Source organism: Pocillopora verrucosa, chromosome 6, assembly GCF_036669915.1.
Source record: "Pocillopora verrucosa isolate sample1 chromosome 6, ASM3666991v2, whole genome shotgun sequence".
In the NCBI taxonomy this organism is placed as follows: domain Eukaryota; kingdom Metazoa; phylum Cnidaria; class Anthozoa; order Scleractinia; family Pocilloporidae; genus Pocillopora; species Pocillopora verrucosa.
The window spans coordinates 22,561,383-22,582,168 of NC_089317.1; the positions used below are offsets into that span (position 1 = coordinate 22,561,383).

General features: G+C 38.2%; 2 protein-coding genes and 1 pseudogene across 3 annotated transcripts in view; all 3 read left to right on the plus strand.

Moving 5' to 3' along the window:
- The window catches only part of LOC131783593 (uncharacterized), a 29,212-nt gene extending 24,909 nt beyond the window's left edge, over nt 1–4,303 (plus strand). For both annotated transcript variants that reach the window (XM_066168120.1, XM_066168121.1), the window contains exons 19-23: nt 358–403; nt 740–907; nt 1,203–1,439; nt 1,778–1,855; nt 2,460–4,303. In XM_066168120.1, the coding sequence (XP_066024217.1) occupies nt 358–403; nt 740–907; nt 1,203–1,439; nt 1,778–1,855; nt 2,460–2,653 (723 nt within the window). In that variant the 3' untranslated portion in view covers nt 2,654–4,303. The remainder of the gene's footprint in view (nt 1–357; nt 404–739; nt 908–1,202; nt 1,440–1,777; nt 1,856–2,459) is intronic.
- Nucleotides 4,304–5,186: 883 nt separating this feature from the next.
- LOC136281949 (52 kDa repressor of the inhibitor of the protein kinase-like) lies at nt 5,187–5,936 on the plus strand (annotated as a pseudogene).
- Nucleotides 5,937–8,107: 2,171 nt separating this feature from the next.
- Nucleotides 8,108–20,010, plus strand: LOC136281804 (tyrosine-protein kinase CSK-like). Its single transcript, XM_066168814.1, has 12 exons — nt 8,108–8,179; nt 10,674–10,812; nt 11,265–11,300; nt 12,448–12,483; nt 14,690–14,773; nt 15,796–15,861; nt 16,266–16,316; nt 16,916–17,016; nt 17,571–17,690; nt 18,202–18,304; nt 18,896–18,995; nt 19,920–20,010. Exons 2-12 carry the CDS (start codon nt 10,735–10,737, stop codon nt 19,997–19,999), a joined length of 855 nt encoding a protein of 284 aa, XP_066024911.1. The 5' UTR covers nt 8,108–8,179; nt 10,674–10,734; the 3' UTR covers nt 20,000–20,010.
- Nucleotides 20,011–20,786: the final 776 nt, after the last annotated feature.

The window sequence follows — 20,786 nt, forward strand, 5'->3', positions numbered from 1 at the left end:
TAACACGTGACCGTTTTGGGAGGTGAATTCCTTTTTGTAAAGATTAACAGAAAACTTGTAGACGTTGTATTTGTCATAAAAAAAGATGAGATGAGACCACGAACGCTTACTGAAAGCGGCAGAAGTCGGGTCCATAGAGATGATAAAGGCACTTGTGTTTTGTTTAAGTTGTAACAGTTAAGAGATCAGAAATATTCATTGTTTCCTTAAAATAAGCCAAGTAATCATCCTATCACACTTGCCTAAGGTAACTCTTGTAATGAATATCAAACAAAATGTTCCTCATTAAACGTACAACAGTTCAGAAATGTTGCATTTACATGATGATGTTTAATTCTCCTTCTTTCTTTATAACAGCTGAAAGGTGATAAATGTGATGGCGGAAACTTAGCGTCAGTTGAAGGTAACATTACTGTATAAGTTTTTTGATGGTTCTCAATAGATAACAGAAAGGGAAAAAAAATTCATTTTGGTTGAAAATACATTTCATTTGACAGACCTGAAGAGACAAATAGTACATGGCTGAGAAATTGTCACCTTTTATTTGTTTTAAGACGATGAGGAAACCTTTTCTGCTGACGAGGATCATTACACATTACTGCATAAGTTTTTTGATGGTTCTCAATAGATAACAGAAAGGGAAAAAAATTCATTTTGGTTGAAAATACATTTCATTTGACAGACCTGAAGAGACAAATAGTACATGGCTGAGAAATTGTCACATTTTATTTGTTTTAAGACTATGAGGAAACCTTTTCTGCTGACGAGGTTCAGCAAATCCGTTTAACACAACAGCGAGACGACCAAACTATTTCGCCACAACTAAAGGGGAGTCTGCAGCTGGAGGGAGCCTGTCCTGATACCCCGGACTTTGATTCCAAAAGTGGTGAAATGTTGCCTAATCTAGGTAAAACTACTGATGAGTGTATCTGATACTTCCCCTTTGGGATTTTTTTATATAAATATATGAGCTAAAAATATTCGCTATTTTATCCAAACATAATAAGAATAAATTATATGGAAAGGTTCCAGGTTACATTCGTGTAACTTTGCTGGTATCGTGTTAGGATATTGTGTAATTACTAATGTGCTGAAAATCTCCGAAGCAGTCGTCAATAACTTCTGAAGAACTTATGCTGTGAAAACATTTATTTGAAATATCATTGATTTATGACTGGTCTTTTCCTTTTGTTTTTTCTAAGCAACCACCGAAATTTGCCTACCTGGTAATGTTGAACAATCCCTTCTGTCAGCGTCGTGGGATGCCAAAGAGATTGTTCATCAACTCAAGGAGAATCTGCCACTAAACAAAGACGTTCTTGAGAGGCCAGACGATGACACCAAGAAAATAATCCGCAGTCTGGCACACATAGCAAAAGATTTAAAGAGGCTTGATGTCTTCGAACATTTAAGAGAGATTACACCGGCTGGAACCACTGGTTAGTTACTTATATTGCGAAACCTATCTTGCCATGAAGCTATGGGATACGTGAGAATGCTGCAGAAATCAAATCAAAATCACGAAGAAAACATAAACTCCTAGAATTTTCTTATTTGACAACCACCTACGAAGCAGATGTTTGACCCAACGAACAACATTTTCTAACTCTCTTCATTAAGCGTTAGCAGACTTACTAGCCGTGTCCCGAAGAAAGACTGACTAGTAATGGGTTCAACGTGTTTGTTTACGCTAAAAACAATTTTTCATGTGTGTTTCTGATGATTTTTAGCTATTCATCTTCATACATTAACTAAAGGTTTCTTTTTCCATTATTAGGTCCTTTATTGCCAGAAAACCTTCCTGTTCAACACATGCCAATCACTAAAGCAAGGGATCTTTCAATCCGCTTAGCTGGTAAGCTTTGCTACGTATCTCACAAATAGTTTTGGATGAAAATTTCCTGCAAGTATAACTATATTTTAATTCATGTCCATTCTTTGTTTTGAACGTCAGTTCTAAAATACAAATCCAAGTTAACAATACTTTTTAAAATAGACTTCACTGAAGATTTTTAACAGGTTTCCACCCATCTTCAAAGGCTTTTCACCATAGCTATTCATAGGCGGACACAGTTGGTGCGTCATTTTGCTCACTTTTACTGCCTAACATTTCACTCGCTGTTGTACCTTTTCGCTAACTTAAGCTGCGTATTGTTCTCGTTGACAGGCACCTTTATTTTTGTCGTGCTCTTTCTATAAAGGAAAAACCTTTGATAAGTTGTACCATCGGACACGCCGCTCTGAAGCCACCGTGTCTTTTCACTCATTGCCTATTGCTTAGGGAGCCATTTTACCATGCCTGTGGGTTCGCCTGAATTAGTACACGTTTTCGCGTGGAGGGTCACATTTGGTTGAAAAAATATTCTATTTTATTCCATTTCTTATTCTTGATACAAGTTCAGAATATTGTTATGAAAAGAATCAAACAAAAAAACAAATTAAAAAAACCTTTGATTTAGGTGGCGATGAGTGGATGGAGCTTGCTGAAGGACTGGGACTGACTCCAGAAGAAATTCGTTTTCTTGACAAGCGTACTCTGAACCCAATGGAAGCAGCTTTATCTTTTATTGCCAAACAGCGATTCTTAAGCGTAGGTGAGCTGTACGAATTGTTGAATGAACGTGACTTTCCTATGTTGGCTGATCTTTTGTAAGAAGATTGCCTGACCTCGGCATATTGTTGATCTGAGGTAACAGTCAATCTGAGACCTTCAAGGACCCGACATGCCTGGATATTTGGGCTTATATCGTTTGCCTTGCCAAAAAGAAAAATCTGGGAATTGAGGTTCAAAACCCTTCACTATTATGCTGGAGGTCCTCTAAAAGACTTGAGAACCGATACACTTGGTAATGTAGGGGACACTAGCTTCACTTACTATGCTTTTCAGGAGTTTTTCGTTCGGTTCCATGCCTTGTCTCTTAGACATAGGGCTGCTAACCATTTGCCCATTGCCTTTCGGTCATCGTTAGTCGTACGCGAGATTAACAAAATTGAACCACCGCAAAGCGGGACTCTGTCGCTTTGTTTATTAAAAATATGATGACGGACCGAATTGGACGACACCAAGTATTGTTAACAATTAATCCTAACCATTGCAGTTTCCGAGAAAAATAAAGTGGATTAATTGAAAGAGGGGCTTGTCATTCTAATCTTAAAATCCATTACCTCAAGGAAAGGAACACTGAAAAGCTCGAAACAGTGTTCCCAGCTTGAAATGGTAAGCCATACCATGGTTATTCGAATCAATTCAGTAATTGATGGATTCATTTGAGTATACCAATTTGATCGATCACATTGTCCAAGTATAGCCTTACAGATTTATTAGTGAAAAATAGAGGAGTTCATCCACCAATCACATTCGAAGAAATTGTAATGGTTATAATTTATGATATAAGAAAACTTGTTTTAGGCGCTTTATAGAGTACTCGATATAGCATGATTTGGGTAACGTTTGGTAAAGAACTGATATATCCATTTAGTAGAATGACATAGTGGAGATGTAAGATCACTGCTCTAAGAGTTTCTGATTCATTTTAGTTGGCTATAAATTTAATGAATTGAAATTCCTCGAATATTATACCCATGAAAGGACTTAGAAGTTTCAAAGCGAAATATACTTCTTTGAAAAGTTATTGCGTCGATGAAATTTACATTCTTACCTCATAGTATAGTACAGCAAATATCTGATGATTTTGATGTTTTAAATGCAAAGGTAAACTAATATTTCGTATATTAGAGGTAGTTACGTAAGTACCAAAAGCTACATGAAGTGTGAAATTCGAAAAGAGTTATGTTATTCTCTGAGGCAATGAATGAAGCTATTCACAGATTTTTAATTAAGTAACGTTTGCATTTCAATGGTTGCACTCAGTTCTTAAAATCATGATTAAATAAGCGCTTTCTATCGGTCACAGCGGTGTACGTTTGAAAGCAAACTAAGTCTTGGTTGAACTTCCAGAGAAAGAAATAATTCATTTCTTGCCTCTTTGAAGAAAGCTTTTAAGATATTATGCATATTTTAAATGAAGAAGACTTTTCGATATAGTTTGCCAGAAATAAACTTTTTGGAGTGTTTATTATTTGTGCTGTTGATTTGTCTTGGTGTGATCGCCATTATTTTTCCCCGCAAAGAATCCTTTCAAACTATATCTGAACGCTAGAGGCTGTCTGACTCACCAACACTAAAGGGTTGAACAACGCTGTCATCTTGGAAAATCTTAAGTCAAATACATGTAAGGATTCATCAGGGATATAAGCGTATGACAGAAATCATATACTCCAATAATTAGTGTAGAAGCAACTTTTGGAGCGATGTTTTGTACGCATAGAGCTCAACACATTTCAAGCGAAACGAAACGGATGGAGCAGTAACATGGGTAGAAATAGGCTCGAAATAATTCTAGACAACCATTACTGAATTTTCATGTAATACATTTGGTAATGAAATGCTTGTGACTCTGAAATTCAAAACTTCCCATTGAAAGCAGTGTGAGCTTATTAGACCTCTTTGTAAAACCAAATAATGATAAGAGAGAGAGAGAGAGAGAGAGAGAGAGAGAGAGAGAGAGAGAGAGAGAGAGAGAGAGAGAGAGAGAGAGCAAGTGAAAATAAAGGTTGTTTTAGTTGCTGTTGTGTTTTCACTTTAACTCTCACTGTGATTGCTTGATTGTTTAATAGTTAATCCTATCCCTTGGACGTATAACAACCCACAACATGTCTCTTTCAACGGGAAACAGATAGCTTTGTTTCACCTCAGTGTAATTGAGGCGCTGTTTTCAAACATTGCTCGGCTAGTTTACAATTTGAATTGACGCGGGTATAGCCTAATGAAGGTGTATTTTTCCCATTGTGGAAGGAAACATGAAAGTCATTTTCTTAACCGCGTACATTATATCAGAGGGTTCAGTAACGAACCCTGAAATTAAAGCAGACTCCAAAATGTTAAGAGCGGTTCGTACTCCTGCAAGACTCCTGCAATTATTCTCTTCTGTGTAGTTAGAAATGAGGCCATCTTCAGTTTTCAGCTTGTCCAGACACGTGATTACAGTTACAGGAGTGTGGCCTGGATATGGTATGGATTAAATGAGGTGTGATGCATCTATGTCACTTACAAAATAGCAAATTAATCAAGGTTCCTACCCTGTTTGTCTCAGAAGTACTTATATTCGTCTTAAATGTCGACTTAATGTCTTGAAAAGAATTCGCATTTCACATTAATTGCCAACCGAACGACGTCTCAGGGACGTGAAGTGTTGTCCGTGTGTCTCCAACTGCTTGATTTCATTGCTGACCCGTCCAATCCAATAAAGCGTGAGGTTTTGATTGACATGTGCGATTTGCCAGGAACCACTGGTGCAGCTATTACTACTGCAATCCTATACAGTTTACAAAAGCATGCAATTGACATTACAAATTGCCGTGGAGAAGCATATTACGCTAATGCGTCAATGAGCTCAGATAAAAAGGGAGTTCAAGCTGAAATAGCGAGGTGTGCACCCGATGCAGAGTATCAAGGTTGTTGCCTTCTTTCGATCAACCTCGTTATCTGCCTCGCTTGTAAAATAAAGTCAATTCAGAACATGATGGATTCTTGCCATGAATTATTCAGTTTCTTTGACAACTCACCAAAGCGACAGAAAGGCAGGCTGAAAGATTTGTACGAGTCGAGATGGATCGAGAGGCCCTCCATGTCTGAAACAATTTTCGAATTGTATGAATACAGTGTCATTACGCTGAATGAGAGATGTGTACCCACAGATGATGACAAGCGGTTTTACCCAAACAACTAAGAATGGAACTGGGATGCCAAAACTAAGACAATGGCAAATGGATTGAGACATAGTATGACATGCTTCGGACATATTGTCAGCTTTATTTGAGCTAAGGAGATGCTAGAACCGGCCACTCGTCACGGCTCCGCAAGGCAGGCATGTTGAAGTATTTTTTGGTTTCCAGAAAATTGAAGAAGCAATCAGCTCCTATACTGGCAGAGATACGCAAAGTGATCTACTCATGGTTTCAACGTATGTACGCGAAAGCTGTTCTCTAGCACAAATAGCAGGATCGACTGAAGGACGTCCACGTGTTTGCAGAAGACAAAGACATCATGAAAACTAACCAGCAGAGTCGGATGCACAATATTGGAAGCGAACAGTAGCGATATCCTTCCTTGACGTCATTTGCTCAAAACTCAAAGGTCACTTCAGCAACGAAAAGAGGGCACATTACGAGCTATGCGCTCTAATTCCTCAGGTCATGGTTTCAAAGTCGGAAGAAACCACGGTGGAACGTGGTCAAATACTTAATAAGAAGTGGGGCCATCTGATACCATTGCCATCATCTTTTAAAAGTGAACTGTTTCGCTGGATAAACTACTGGAAGTGTCAGGCAGCGTCGAACTACGAATCCATCTCGGTGTCTACACTGCTAGCGAAACGCGCAAACAACATCTTCTTCCCAAACATTAGGGAACTCAAAATTCTAGCTGTTTTGCCCGTGGGGAGCACGAGGCGGAGAGGTCGTGTTCTTCTATTCGGAGGATCCATACTTGGCTTCGTAACACAATGACCACCGAACAACTATCAGATTTAGCCGTCGTCGCCATGAATACATATATAGTTACCATCGATAAAAGGCTGGTTTGTGACAAATTATCTATGGCCCACATCCTCGACGGATGATTACGCATTCACTCTTGGTCGACTAACAGGTTTTTTTTAAAAGAGGGTAATTTAGTGTTAACAACTGGGTTGAAAACGTAAATTAGCCACCGTAAAGGGTAAAAAAGCTGATGTTTCGAGCGTTAGCCCTTCGTCAATCGCTCTGACGAAGGGCTAACGCTCGAAACGTCAGCTTTTTTACCCTTTACGGTGGCTAATTTACGTTTTCAACCCAGTTGTTAACACTAAATTACCTGCTATACTCTCTCACCGACGCAGCACCACAGTTTCTTTAGAAACTTACCCCTTTATTCATTTTTTTAAAAGATTTTAATTTGTATTTTAATTTTATGTTCTGCTTAGTGGTATCGTGTGCTGCCATTTAGACTACGCGAATGTAGGGCAGTAATGTAATTATTTCTTTTACTTTGATGCGTTATGAGGGTTTGCGATGCTGCAGGTTCCTATTAGTCCTTCCTTAATAGCCCTTATGCGCTTATCAGCGGCCATCCCGGGGGTTGACCCCGGGGAACCCCCGGGCATTTGCACCAAGACATTTGCAAATTCCACCTACCCAGGGCCAATATTCTTCCACAAAAAGCTACCACTGTCTCTCCCCCGGGGAGTATAATTTGAAAGGACTCCTAAATTTTAACGTAATTTCCTTTATAATTGTTAATAAAAGTTTAACAATAATATATACAGTAAGCAAAAATAGCTAGTCCACCTGTTTTCTGCACACAACGTAAGAGACGCTTACCTTTTTCTCCGTCGCCATTTTGGAAGCCGTTCAGCGGTAATACCCAGTCCCCGCGGTCCGGATCTTTCATTTTTAAGATGGCGGCGATGTTACAAATCCCGCGGGTCTTTCCCCGTGTATCTTGACTTGGAAGTGCAAAAGCGGTCCGATGCCCCCGTCCCGGGCCAGAAATTGGCGACAAAAGTCAGCAAATCCCGCGCTATTCCCCCGTATGTCCCCAGGGTCAACCCCCCGGGATGGCCGCTGATAAGTGCATTATGCATGTTTACGTCACAAGAGCAAGTTTCACCACCAAGCCTTGTTTGTGAACAAAATCCTTTTCATCTGTTCCTGGGTATTCTCTTTAAATTTACCGCCTTGGAAATTTTATTAATTTAAAACTATGCAAATTTGCAATTTCAAAACGATGCTTGGTAGTGAAATTTGCGCGTCTGACGCAAAGATGCATAAGGGCTATTGCAGCGTTTTGGGGTTACCGTTGTAAAAATTTGAACTTAACATTTCCTTTGATGGCCGATTGATATTAGCCGCCCCCTTTAAAAAATCGGGATCCGCCCTTACACATTGCTTTGCAGAATTAATGCGCAATTTTGCAACTTTGTTGTTTGGGTTCCACAGGTAGACTAGTGATTAAAATTCTTATTCCACTTCACTGCGTATAATTGTTATTTTCATCTGTCTCAAGCGACACGAAAATTCATTGCTCCCTTATTTCATCATAAGGATGGGGCGCCGGGAATCGCTCGATTGTCAAAATTGGGTAAGTTTGAACTGGTAGGCAAATACTCAAATATTTTAGCGTTGTTTTCGACTCCCGGGGAAACATGGCTGAACAACTTCATGGAAGCTTCGTCTCTTGGACTGAATTTAATCATCTTTCATTGTATCCATTCTGCTGGTAATTTTTAGTTTGGAAAAACTTGGACAAGGCGAAAGTGTCTGAGTGGCATGTAGGGGAGAAGTGTACGATAGATTGATCGCGAGAATGTTGCAGAGTTTATCTCAGATAAACTGAAATTATCAGCCAACCTTGGCTTAGGGACAAGGAAAAATATAAGGGTAATCGAACGCAATGGAACGTATTATTTTCAATGCTCCGACTACACTTGTTTGTTTATATCTCTTAAACTAAGACCTTTTTTCCTTTCTCACGCTCGTTAAACAGTTTTTCGTTGGCTAAAGAGTTTTCAAAACTTACTCAAAGAACTTGAATTACAATTGGGCACTAATTTGTAAGCATTGAAAGCAATCAAAGAAAGCAATGAAGAATTTGCATGAAACACTCAATCGACACTAAATGAACGACGAGATACAAAAGTAAAATGGACTAGCCACGTTTCATAAAATAGAGAAATATGCCCAACAAAATTTAATTTACCTAAGAACTGTATACCAGTGGCATTATGCTTAAGAAACACGAAAAGTTCTTTACTGGAAATATATTAGCCCAATGAGCTTTGAAAGATGTACGCGTTTACATTCTCTCGCTCAAATAAATTTACTAGAAAACCTCGAAATAAATAACTCGCTAAAATGGGTTCCCCTTAACGTAATAAGCGGTCAGATAACAAGCAATGCACTGTGGAAGTAAGGTGAGGTTTTTTTTTGTGAGAATTTGACTTATTTCTTATTTCCTTAGAGCGGTCGTAAATATTCCACAACAAACTCTTGTAATTTTGCCATGATTGTTATTTCGTAAGATGCGTTTCAGCTCACAACTGGAGTGGCGCCGCTTGTGATTTGCTTTGTGTCGGAATAATTTGCATAAAAATGAAAATATTACTCATTCCAAACATGTTGTCACACCTCATCGGAAGTTGATTGTTTGTTGCTTCTTGATTGCCACAGTCGTATTATTTTCTCAACACGTAGACTTTATATCACTGCGCGAAAATGTGAGTACACTAATAACGTTCCTTACTCTTGAAACGAAGCTGGTTATCAGCTCCATCGATTTAATCATTTCATCTCCACTCCACTTTTGAACTTAATGTTCCGAGTATGTACGTTACCGCAATTCAGTTCAGGTCATCTAGAATCTTCACTGTTACCAATATCGTATACTAACATTTATATCCGATCTGTTTGAGATTTCAGAAAACTCGCTCTGTAATCTTTGACAGTTTTAACCAATAAATGCGGACTACTGAAGACTATAAGGTTTTTAGTTGAAGGGTGTGAAGGTTTGCGATGTCAGTGTAACTGAACAGTGAAAAGGCATTTCTGATCCAGCCTTTCTATCAGTGTAGAATTTTTGATTGAAAAGCTCTTTTCTTAATTTTCGAGTTCTTCAGGCGAGCGAAGACAGGCATGATGGGTGCTCGAAGGCTTATCCGCAGTCGAGGGCTCGCATAACGCATTGCCAAAAAGTGTTCACCTTTCATGCAGGGTAAATCCTAAATATATTCTGCGAGAGTTGGATTAAAAAATTTGAGAGCGAGTCACTAACAAGCTGCTGAGCTCTTTTTTCCAACGAAAACAATAATAGCAAAGCAAAAACAAGTTATGAGAAAGTCAGCGACCTCTGAAGCAATAAAGAGCAATAAGGAAGAGGACCAAAATTGTCGACTATTTCCCGGGAAGGCATGATGGCTGCAAAAATTAATTAGCAGTGGACTCGCAGTGCAATCATTTGGGAATAAGATCGAATTATATAAATTTTGCTGTAAGCTTATTAACTCTGCTCGGAGGATAGGTTTTATATTTCGGCGCGAGGTCTTGCTTGCCAGGTAAGAGAATTATTACACGACTGTATACAGCCTTTAAACCATTGAGTCCCAACGTGAAGTATTTCATTACTTTTTATTTCTTTCGGATTTTACACATCCACGTTCCACGAGGAGAAAAAAAATCTCTCCAAATAAACCTTTGTAAAAATCCATTTTTGTCCCTTCAGCTTTACACAAAAGTCACTCGGCGAGCTCTCAGCCAACGAAAAGACCCATCGAATGATAAACGCTCTAGTTGGCCTAGAATTTCTTGAATTTCGCGATATTACACACCACTACAACTCATGTGGTGCGTACCGTGCGAATTTTTTTACTTCAGTCTCTAATAATATCCCTAAGTACAAAGAAGTGCGAGATTATTCGTAGGCCAAGCATAGTACAATTTGACGTCGTGTTGGTTCATCGTCCTTTCTAATGCGTTCCATAAAAAGAGATTTTCAATTGCTTTTCATTACAGCATTTCAGCCAAGATTTCCCCGGTAAGTAAAAGAGGTATTTCTTTTATTGATGTATTTTATTTACCAGGATGGGCACCGCTTGAATTCACGATTTTCAAGAAGCAATCCGAAGCATTTGTAAGTTGCAAATGACTTCAAAGTTTCTCGGTCTGTTCCGGCGAGCAAAGAAAACCAAGGAATCGAATCCGTCAAATAACGAAAAACAGGTTTGTCATTCATTTATTTACTAAAGTTGGATAAAATTTGTTTGCCATTATCTCATGCGGATGTGTTGTTATTTGTAACAAAGATTTCTTTTCCAAAATTACCCTGAATTAGCTGGAATCTAAAGAGGGTGAAGTTCTATTTTTTGGCGCTCGAGATAATTCACTTGTTTCATTTGTATTCTCATTGGCTCCCTGTGATAATTTCCAATGTACTGTTTGGCTGTTGTAATAAATTTGGTTTTGGTTTCATAAAAATCAATCGAAAAGCGCTCTATGATGAGGGCAACGGTGTGTGTCTTTGCTTTATGAAGTGGAAGAAGAAAAAAGTGAGCCTGCTAATAAATCAAAATCCGTAGCGATCAGCCTAATTTTAATTAAAATACGGTGAACTGTTCCGTGTACTCGAGTTTAATTTGTTTACCCATTTGACTTTGGCTTAATTGTCTCCACAGGTACCAGAATCTGTAGAGGAGGATCCTTATGAAGAAGTAGGTAACTTTCTGTTCACAAAGCGCGCATTTACATCTGTATAACTTTTTTGCGATTTTCAGGTGGGGAGCTACGGCAAAGGTATGGGGTTTTCTTTGGAGAAGTTAAATCAGTTAACTGTGATAATAATTCAAAATTTAGAGCGAACAGCCCATTTTATTATTGCATATACCTAACCTCTTTTCAAAACAACCACAGCCTAAACTTTGGAAGTTTGGAAAGACTCGGGTCGATTTTGTTTCTTTGAGGCTGTGATTCGTTAATGCTAAAGATAGGAATCTGTCTTTGTATGTGTAACAACCATTCACCGAATTTGAGGTGACTAGTGATGGATGTTAACCGAGCTGCGAAATGTCCCGGTAAATATCCACCGCTGGCCACCGACACTAAGGTGAATAGTTGTTTTAGTAAAAACTTGAACAATGAAATAATGTTGCACAAAAAGATGACATTAATTAATTTATTTCTGCAACGACTCGTTATATAATACAACAAGCTGTATTCTAAGTATTAATTATTTTACTTGACGACTAAAATAAGAGTAAAGTACATTAAGGCTGAGTAAGGCCGAAACATGCGCGCGCGGTATGACAAAAGTTTAGTCAAAGCAGTTGGCGTACTCTTGAAATTTACTGACCCACCCCCTGTTGGTTTGTCTTTGATTTCCAAAGTAGGCTACCGTTGGGAAAAAATGTCATCAGTGACAATTTACCGACTGAATCCGATTTGATTCGAGTATAATTTTGCGAAACCGGACGGAAAAATCCCTAAGGCCAGCCAACAAAAGGATCATTGTCTTAAAAAATTTAAACCATAACAATAGGCAAAGTTTCATGTTACAGTATTTTTGGCGCTCGAGACAATTCACTTGCTTAATTTGTATTCTCCTTGGCTTCTTGTAATAATTTCCTATGTACTGTTTGGCTGTTGTGATAAATTTGGTTTTGGTTTCATAAAAATCAATCGAAAAGCACTCTATGATGAGGGCAACGGTGTGTGTCTTTGCTTTATGAAGTGGAAGAAGGAAAAAGTGAGCCTGCTAATAAATCAAAATCCGTAGCGATCAGCCTAATTTACGGTGAACTGTTCCGTGTGCTCGAGTTTGATTTGTTTACCCATTTGACTTTGGCTTAATTGTCTCCACAGGTACCAGGATCTGTAGAGGAGGGAATTTATGAAGAAGTAGGTAACTTTCTGTTCACAAAGCGCGCATTTACATCTGTATAACTTTTTTGCGATTTTCAGGTGGGGAGCTACGGCAAAGGTGTGGGGTTTTCTTTAGAGAACTCAAAATTTAGAGCGAACAGCCCATTTTATTATTGCATATACCTAACCGCTTTTCAAAACAACCACGGCCTAAACTTTGGAAGTTTGGAAAGACTCGGGTCGATTTTGTTTCTTTGAGGCTGTGATTCGTTAATGCTAAAGATAGGAATCTGTCTTTGTATGTGTAACAACCATTCACCGAATTTGAGGTGACTAGTGATGGATGTTAACCGAGCTGCGAAATGTCCCGGTAAATATCCACCGCTGGCCACCGACACTAAGGTGAATAGTTGTTTTAGTAAAAACTTGAACAATGAAATAATGTTGCACAAAAAGATGACATTAATTAATTTATTTCTGCAACGATTACAGTATTTTTGGGCGCAAATCCCGCGCGAGTTGCGCTGAATTGAATAAGAAGGGTTATTCGGAGTTTGAGTAGCCAATCAGAGCGCCCCTTCAACGCCATCCGCTGGTTTAATATATACTAAGTTTTGATTACCTACAATGTTAAAAGCTTAATTTACAATGCAACCTTTGACGTTTATTTTAACTATAACGATCTAATTAGGCCCCACCTTCCAATAAAACAAAGTCCAGAGCGATCACCCTAATTAATGTAGTAAACTGTTACGTGTTTCGTTTTTTTTCGTTTTTTGTTCGGCTAAGTAGAATTAGTTATTAGTTATCTTGGTCTATTTGGTGATTACCATAAGGTTATGAGCTTAATTTTAAGTTGAAATTTTAATATTCATTTCAGTTACGCAATCTAACCAGCCCCCGCCTAGAATTTCAGTATTTGAATATTCTTTTCTCGTCGCTGGGTCCGCCCTCTCCTCCTCGTCTCCTAGACACTGCACAAAATCTGAAGCAAAATCATCGCTTAAAATAACAATGCCATTATTACGCTTTGCGAATTTTAGACTTTAGGCTTGTTATTAATATTAGCTGGGAGGCATATTAATCCAAAATACTCTTTAACCCTATCGGCACTTTAAAATAAGAACCCTTATGAGGGTGGAAAGTAATACACACATATTGTTTCGTTTGTGTCATTGTTTCAGAGGCCAGTAAATATGTGTTATCTTTGGATGCGAGGTATCAGAGAGAGTCTGCTAGAGAATTGAATTGGCAATAATAAATTTTAAAAAGACAGCGCTAAATTTTTCAGAGGCGAACAGAATTTTTTTTTTAAAACAGCCATTTAGACCAGGAAAAAATGCTGCATCAGAAAAAAATGCTGCTGTGTTAGGTTAGAGGTTATCTTACCTGTCATTGTGAAAAGTCATGGTGACTAAAGGGAGGTATTCTGGTATACATAAAGGTTGAAGAGTAATATATCCGTTTATATCTACTTGCTAGAGCTCATCTGACGGTGTTAACATGTCCAAGCACTGGACGCTTTTTAATAGTGACTTGATTTTCAATTTTTTACCTGGTTTTAGGAACACCGAAAAATGTCTACCTTCTTAGATAAGTCAGTTATTCTATCACCATCAATTTGTTTATTAAACAGCAAATGCAACTTGGTAATCACAGAAATGAGATTTTTCCCATTTTATCTCATCAATTTTGTACTTGTCAAGATGATAAACATTTTTTCATACAATAAAGGCAATTTTGTAGCAACTCGATCGCACCGTTCATGGTTTATACTTTTTGAAAAAATCCGGAGCGATCACCCTAATTGATATGGTGAACTGTTCCGTGTGTGCTCGCGTTTGAATTGTTTACCTATTTGATATTTGCTTAATTGTATTAAGCGCATTTCATTATTGCTTATACCAAACTGGGTCCGCCCTCTTCTAAATAACTGCGATGCCACCATTATGCTTTGCGAATTTTTAGGCTGTAAGCTTGTTAATAATTTTAGGTGGGACGCATATCAGTCCAAAATATACTTTAACCTTATCTGCACTTTAATATGAACCCTTAAGGGCGTGGAAGGTAATACATGTTGCTTCATTTGTGTAACTGTTTCAGAGGCCAGTAACTACGTCTTTCCTTTTGGATGCGAGGTACCTGAGCGGGTCTGCTAGAGACTCGAATTGGTAATGATAAATTTTCAGAAGAAAGCGCTAAATTTTCAGAGGTAAACGGAATTTCATTTCTTCCTTTTCAGCTGTTTGCAGCAGAAAAAAATGCTTCACCAGAAAAAATTGCTGCACCAGAAAAAAATGCGGCACCAGAAAAAAATGCTGCTGTGGTAAGTAAGTGGTTATCTTACCTGTCATTGTGAAAAATCATGGTAACCAAAGGGAGGTATCCTGGTATACTTTGGGGTTGAAGAGTAATATATCTAATTGATAGAGTTCATCTGACGGTGTTGATATCAGGCCAAGCACTGGATGCATTTCAATAATGACTTGATTTTCAGTTTACCTGGTATTAGGAGTACCATAAAATGCCAGAAAAATGTTTACCTACTTAGATGAGTCAGCTAGTACAACGCAACCGTTTTTTTTATGCAACGGTAGATGCAGCTTGGTAATGACAGAAATTACACTCACAGAGGAGGCTTTTTATTTCATCAATTTTGTACTTAATTAGATGATAAACATTTGTTCATACAATAAAGGCACTTTTGTAGCATTTTGATCGCATCGTTCATGGTTTATACTTGTTATGAGAAAACAAGTTTTCAATTAGGTGTATACTGCAACATTCAAAAGTTACTGGTGTAGTGGAGAAGACAATCCGAACGCACAATATAAATCACGGTTTAATCAAGTGAAGTACGTAAACAAAATTACATACGAAAATAAGGAGATCGCTACTAAAAGAAAATGCAACAGAAACTAAACTAAGAAAATATCCCTGAGAAATGTAACACTAGCCTAATTAAAAATGAAGCAATTATAGAGTGAACTGAAAGCGAGAAATAGATCGATATACGGATCAAAAAAAAGAGGAAATATATTAAATGTGAAATAAAGGAAAACTTACTTTGGTCTAGCTCCTAATGATTATAGGTAAATCGCCAATAGCGGATCGCACATGAATAGCAGAGAAAATAAGTGGCGTCGACAGCAACTTATAGCGATGAAATATGAAATATAATATCTTGTACATGTGCTTAAATGAAACTGATTTAAATTAAAAAACTTATTAAGTAATAATCATTAACCAACGAAGAAATAATAGACCGGAACAAACCTAACAGAAAAGTACACAAGTTACGCGTTTCGAAACTAACACATACTTTTGATGTTGCATTCATCTATACAGAGGTCAGTGTTGTCACCTGGAACTAGAGTGGTAGGAAAATATGATTTCAGGCGTAGAACAAGAGAGGTAAGCTTTTAAATGATTTTACAAAAAATTGACCTGTGCTTGAGCATAGTTAGTAGTACTAACTATGGCTTGAGGGAGTGGTGATGTTACAATGCTCACTGATTACTCAACATTTATTTATTTTTCTTTTGCAAACTAGAACACACAAAGTAATCCGTTATTAACACAAAGAAGAAAAAACTCTCTTGAGACTGTGTTTCATCAGTTCATTACGATTTTTAACAAGGAAAATATTGATTAGCCGAAAACTGAGCCTACAATTTCAGTTTGTACTGTAGCTACTTTCGTTTATGAACAAAAAGGGACAAAGCTAATTAGCTAGTTCTTCAAAGTTCTATTTCAGGATGTGATGGAAACAAATCACGGATGGGATTGAGGGCTGACAGATCTAATTTTTGATTTAGGACTTGCCGTTTAGAAAGGGAGAATTTCTCGTCATTGAAAGTGTTACTAGGGTGAGTCATATAAAAACTTTGCAAAACTGTTTTGCATTTCCCCGGCTATTTTGTGCGTTATGCTAGCTTATGGAACTCACGTGGAAAAAGGTATATTTTCGTGCTTCCTCTTGTTTGTGAGATGGGTCATTTCTAGTATTAATTTCCGGTGAGACTCACCTTTCTCGGGTTGAAAATTTCTCGGAAGTTTGGGGACGAGCGTGGCTGCCGAGTGGATAACATGATGAAATGGGGTTTCGGTTTGTTCATATAGTTTTATGTTATCAAGTTGAACCTATGAGTGTAAATGACCTGCATTTACTGCGCTTACGGATTAGTCTGTCTAACAGGCGTCTACACAAGGATAGAGCATTAATGATGTTCATACGTACCCTCCGAGACTCGAGCCTTGACCTCCTTCACCGTTACTCGGCGCTTTATTAGCTGAGCACACCAGTCGGCAGATTCAGTTGGTTACTGAGGTCTCGGATCAGTGAAAGTCAGTCTTGTAATCAATAACATATAAATATCTCGGAAGATATCTTAGAGATGTAAGGTAATTTCAATTTGGGTTTATCTGACGGATATTGTTAATTCTGTCTCTTGTCTGTTTTCTCTAGGACCCCAACTGGTATAGAGTAGTTAATTGTAATGGACGAAGAGGGTTCATTCCTTACAACTTTGTTAAGGAACTAAGCCCTGTGGAATTCATGCCCATGCCGTAAGTTAATTTTTTTGAATGCCCTCGGAAGAGTTAGACCTCAATGTTTGCAAATCGCCAAGTTTGCTAAAATGTTGTAGACTTTGAAGATTGTATTATAGTTCAGCTTGATAATCAAATAATTCTCTTGACCGCGCAAAGGCTTAGCGTTAACCAAAATATAGTGATTGGCAATAGTGGCAGGTGCTAAGCACGAACTTTCAATTTGAGTGAAAATGGCCGCACTAGAGGGGTTACGCGTATTATGAAGGTCAGAAGTGATAACAAAGAAGATGGTGATGCCAACGAAGACTATGATAAACTCTTTCGCAATGCGTGGTAAACTGTATCTATGTTAACAGTTCCTTTACCTTCCGGATTGCGATTTCTTTTAACTTAATTGTTCTTGATAAGTTGCATGATCTTTTCAAACCTTTCATTTTTTTAATCCACCTGCCGACTTGTGCATTTTTGATGAATGTATTGAATCGTAGAAGCCACCCGTAGTTGCAGCTTAGATTATCAATTCGTAACTGGAAGCTATCGTTGTTTTTTTTTTTCGATCAAAATCACAGATGGTTTCATGGAGATATACGCAGAATAGAGGCTGAGAAGCTCCTCAACCCTTGCGAAGACGGAATGTTTCTGATAAGGAACAGCGGCAACTTTAAGGGGAACTATACTCTTTCGGTCTGGTATGTCTGTAGGTTATCGTAATTACCAGACTACAAAGTTAACTCTTTGTATCTTCGAGGAATTCTGAAGAGACAAACGCTTCGCTCATCGCAAGGTGTCACTGGCGAACTCGTTACGTAATGTTCTTAGAAATTTGGTCGTGATAACCCCTAGGTGGTACGTAGTCATCACTTAGCTCTTTGAGGTGATTCCTCGGAAGAAATAGTTATCTAACGATTTTTCTTAAACTTTCCTTAAACGTTCCCTACGATTGTCTGTTTCGGAAAATACAAAAGAAAAAAATAGATCACCGTGCTTGCGTAAGAGGTGTAATAGGCTCGTCTTACCCCATTTATGCCTGTGCTGTAGTGGCTAATTTTCCTCTTATTTACTATTTGGCAGTCTACATGGAAATGCCTTTACTGATGATCCCCTATTGTGTGCATTCTGCAGCTTTAACACATCAATTCACCGTTTCGACATCATAGCCTACCGCTCACAAGTTTACATATCCTGCATTCCTCTTCACAGCTATGCTAACAAGATTGAACACTACAGAATCAGGACGACGGATGACGGAAAACTTACAGTTGACGATGAAGTTGTTTTTGAAAGTCTTTTTGAATTTGTAGAGGTAAGAAGGGTATTTATATTAAGGTGTATTATAATCAGTGCTCCAGTACAATTGTTATAGGACTTCAATGATATTTTCGTAACTAGGTCAAGACTCTTGCAAATGTTAACCACCAGGCGCAGTTACCATGACGTCATGACATCATAAAATTAGTTTCATTTACTTCCATTTCAATTACGGAAAGACCTCGAGTATTTGGAGTTTTCGCCCCATTGCGAGTTCACCACCCATCACCTTGGGGAGATCGCGTCCTGAGATAAAAAAATGCCCCCCCTCTCATACAAATTCATTCTCACTGAAATCTTTCGGCTTGTTTCTTTACGAAGAAAAGTATTCTACTGTATGTTAGAGTCACTGTGCCTCGAATGGCAGAGCAGAACACTGAGAACAGAGCAAACGAAGCTCGGAGCAAATCAAAACAAACCAAACGAAGCATAGAAGGACATGGCAGATATTTGATTGATTCAACCTATACTGCTCCAGACACGTGAATCTCTCTTTAAAAAAAAAAACACGTGCTCTCACTACGTTTTGTTCATTTGACCTGTTCCCAACGTTCGCTCCTTTGCATTACGGTGTGGCTTTTCTTAGCATTATTCAAGGACAACGGATGGACTTTGCACGAGGCTAGCAGAACCCTTGCATAGCGGAACATTTAACACTGGTGTTTCTCGAAGTTCCTTTTACAAAGGTAAGCAGCCAAGCAAGATCTGATTATTGTCAATGAACTTCTGAGTGACTTCTCCTTAATTGCTGATAAGTAACTATGACGCCCTTGAGGTGACATAAATTTTTGGAATCTCTAGTTTCTTTTTAATCGTAGGCTCTGGTAACGGGAAAATGTTTTACCTTCAACGGATGATTTTGCCTAAATATTTTTTGTTAATTTTTATGAAAAAATTAGGTTTGAGTAATATGGGTAATCTCCACTTCATTTCCCTTGTAAAAAAGTTAACTGGTTGAGGAATTTTTTGTTGCTGAATCTCCCAGTTATTCTAACCTCAAACCTTTGGCTTACTCACGGAGGAAGGCTCAGTCATTAGACCCTCTTACAAAAAATTCATCTCTCCTTGCTAAAAGAGCAGCGTATAAATATTTTCCATATTATTGTTATTTTTACTGGTTGTTTGTATTTTGACAAGCACAACCCATAAAAATACTCAGCGATACTACACACCAAAACGTCTGATGAGATATATATATATATATATATATATATATAGTACAGTTGGTTATTTTTACTGTAAAAGACCTGTTTAACCTGTAAGCTGCGCGCGCTGCGCTTCCCTATCTGCTTTATTTAATGCGCATCCATTACAAGGTAGGAAAAGCGAAGTAGATAGAGAAGCGTAGCATGGCCAATTGACCAGTTAAACAGGTAATTATTACAGTACGAAATATAAAACTGTCCAATTATTGCGTGATATTTGTACTCTATTCGCGGGTCACTCGTACTCTACACAGTTGGGCAATAAGTTGAAGTATACACTAACACTAGTAAGTGGTACGTAACCTCAAGTTGTAGTGAGTGGGCAGTTTGAGATCATTGGATGCGATTAACGTGGCACAGGTTAACCAAAAAGTAGAATCTTTACCAAATTTGTTTTATTTTCAGGCGGATGGGAAATAAAACGCAGTTGCCTTTATTCCAAGGATTGCGTAAGAAGAGGAGACTTCGGGAGTAAGTATAAATAATCACTCTCTATTTGATTTACATTTGCCGTGAGGGTACATAATGTTGCTTGAGCTTCAAGCTCAGAAGCGCGTCCTCTCTGGGCTTTGTAGGGACTACCTCTGCGAGTAAAAAGTCGTTAGCTTTCTCGCATCCACACGAGCACCTACAAAGTATCTGACGAAGAAAGCTGCTGTACGTTTCCAAAACCGGTTTTGCTACCTATATCAGTTATTTAAGGAAACATTGGCCACCATTGACGACAGTAAAAGTAACGCATATTCGCTGAAGTGAGTCCGTGTTAAGAAGGGTTTTGCTACGCTCACTGAGAACAAACGCGGTTAAGGAATCTTTTAATTTAGAAAAGAGAGAAGTTTTAACTCACCCTATAGAACGAGACTATCCTCAGGACCTCGTCGAAAAGATCTTAGCCCAAGTACAATTCTCATCACGCAACACGGCTTTGAAAAAACGAACCGAAAACAACTAAAAATATTTTGCCGTTCTTTATGACTTTCAACCCTGCTAACCTGAATCTTAAAAAGATTCTTATGAAACACTAGTATTCTATTTCAGACAACAATACCCTAGTGCAAAATATCCTAATTCCCCCAACTGTTGCTTACCGGAAAGTCAGGTCTCTAAAAGTTTCTCTTGTCAGAGCATACCTTCCGTCACTTTAATTACACAATAATATTTTAGGAGTTACACACTGTAAGGGTGTTATAACAATACTACAACACTTACATAGGATATTACCAAATGTGTAGATGGATAGATAGGCCAACAGATAGTAAAAAATATTCACCA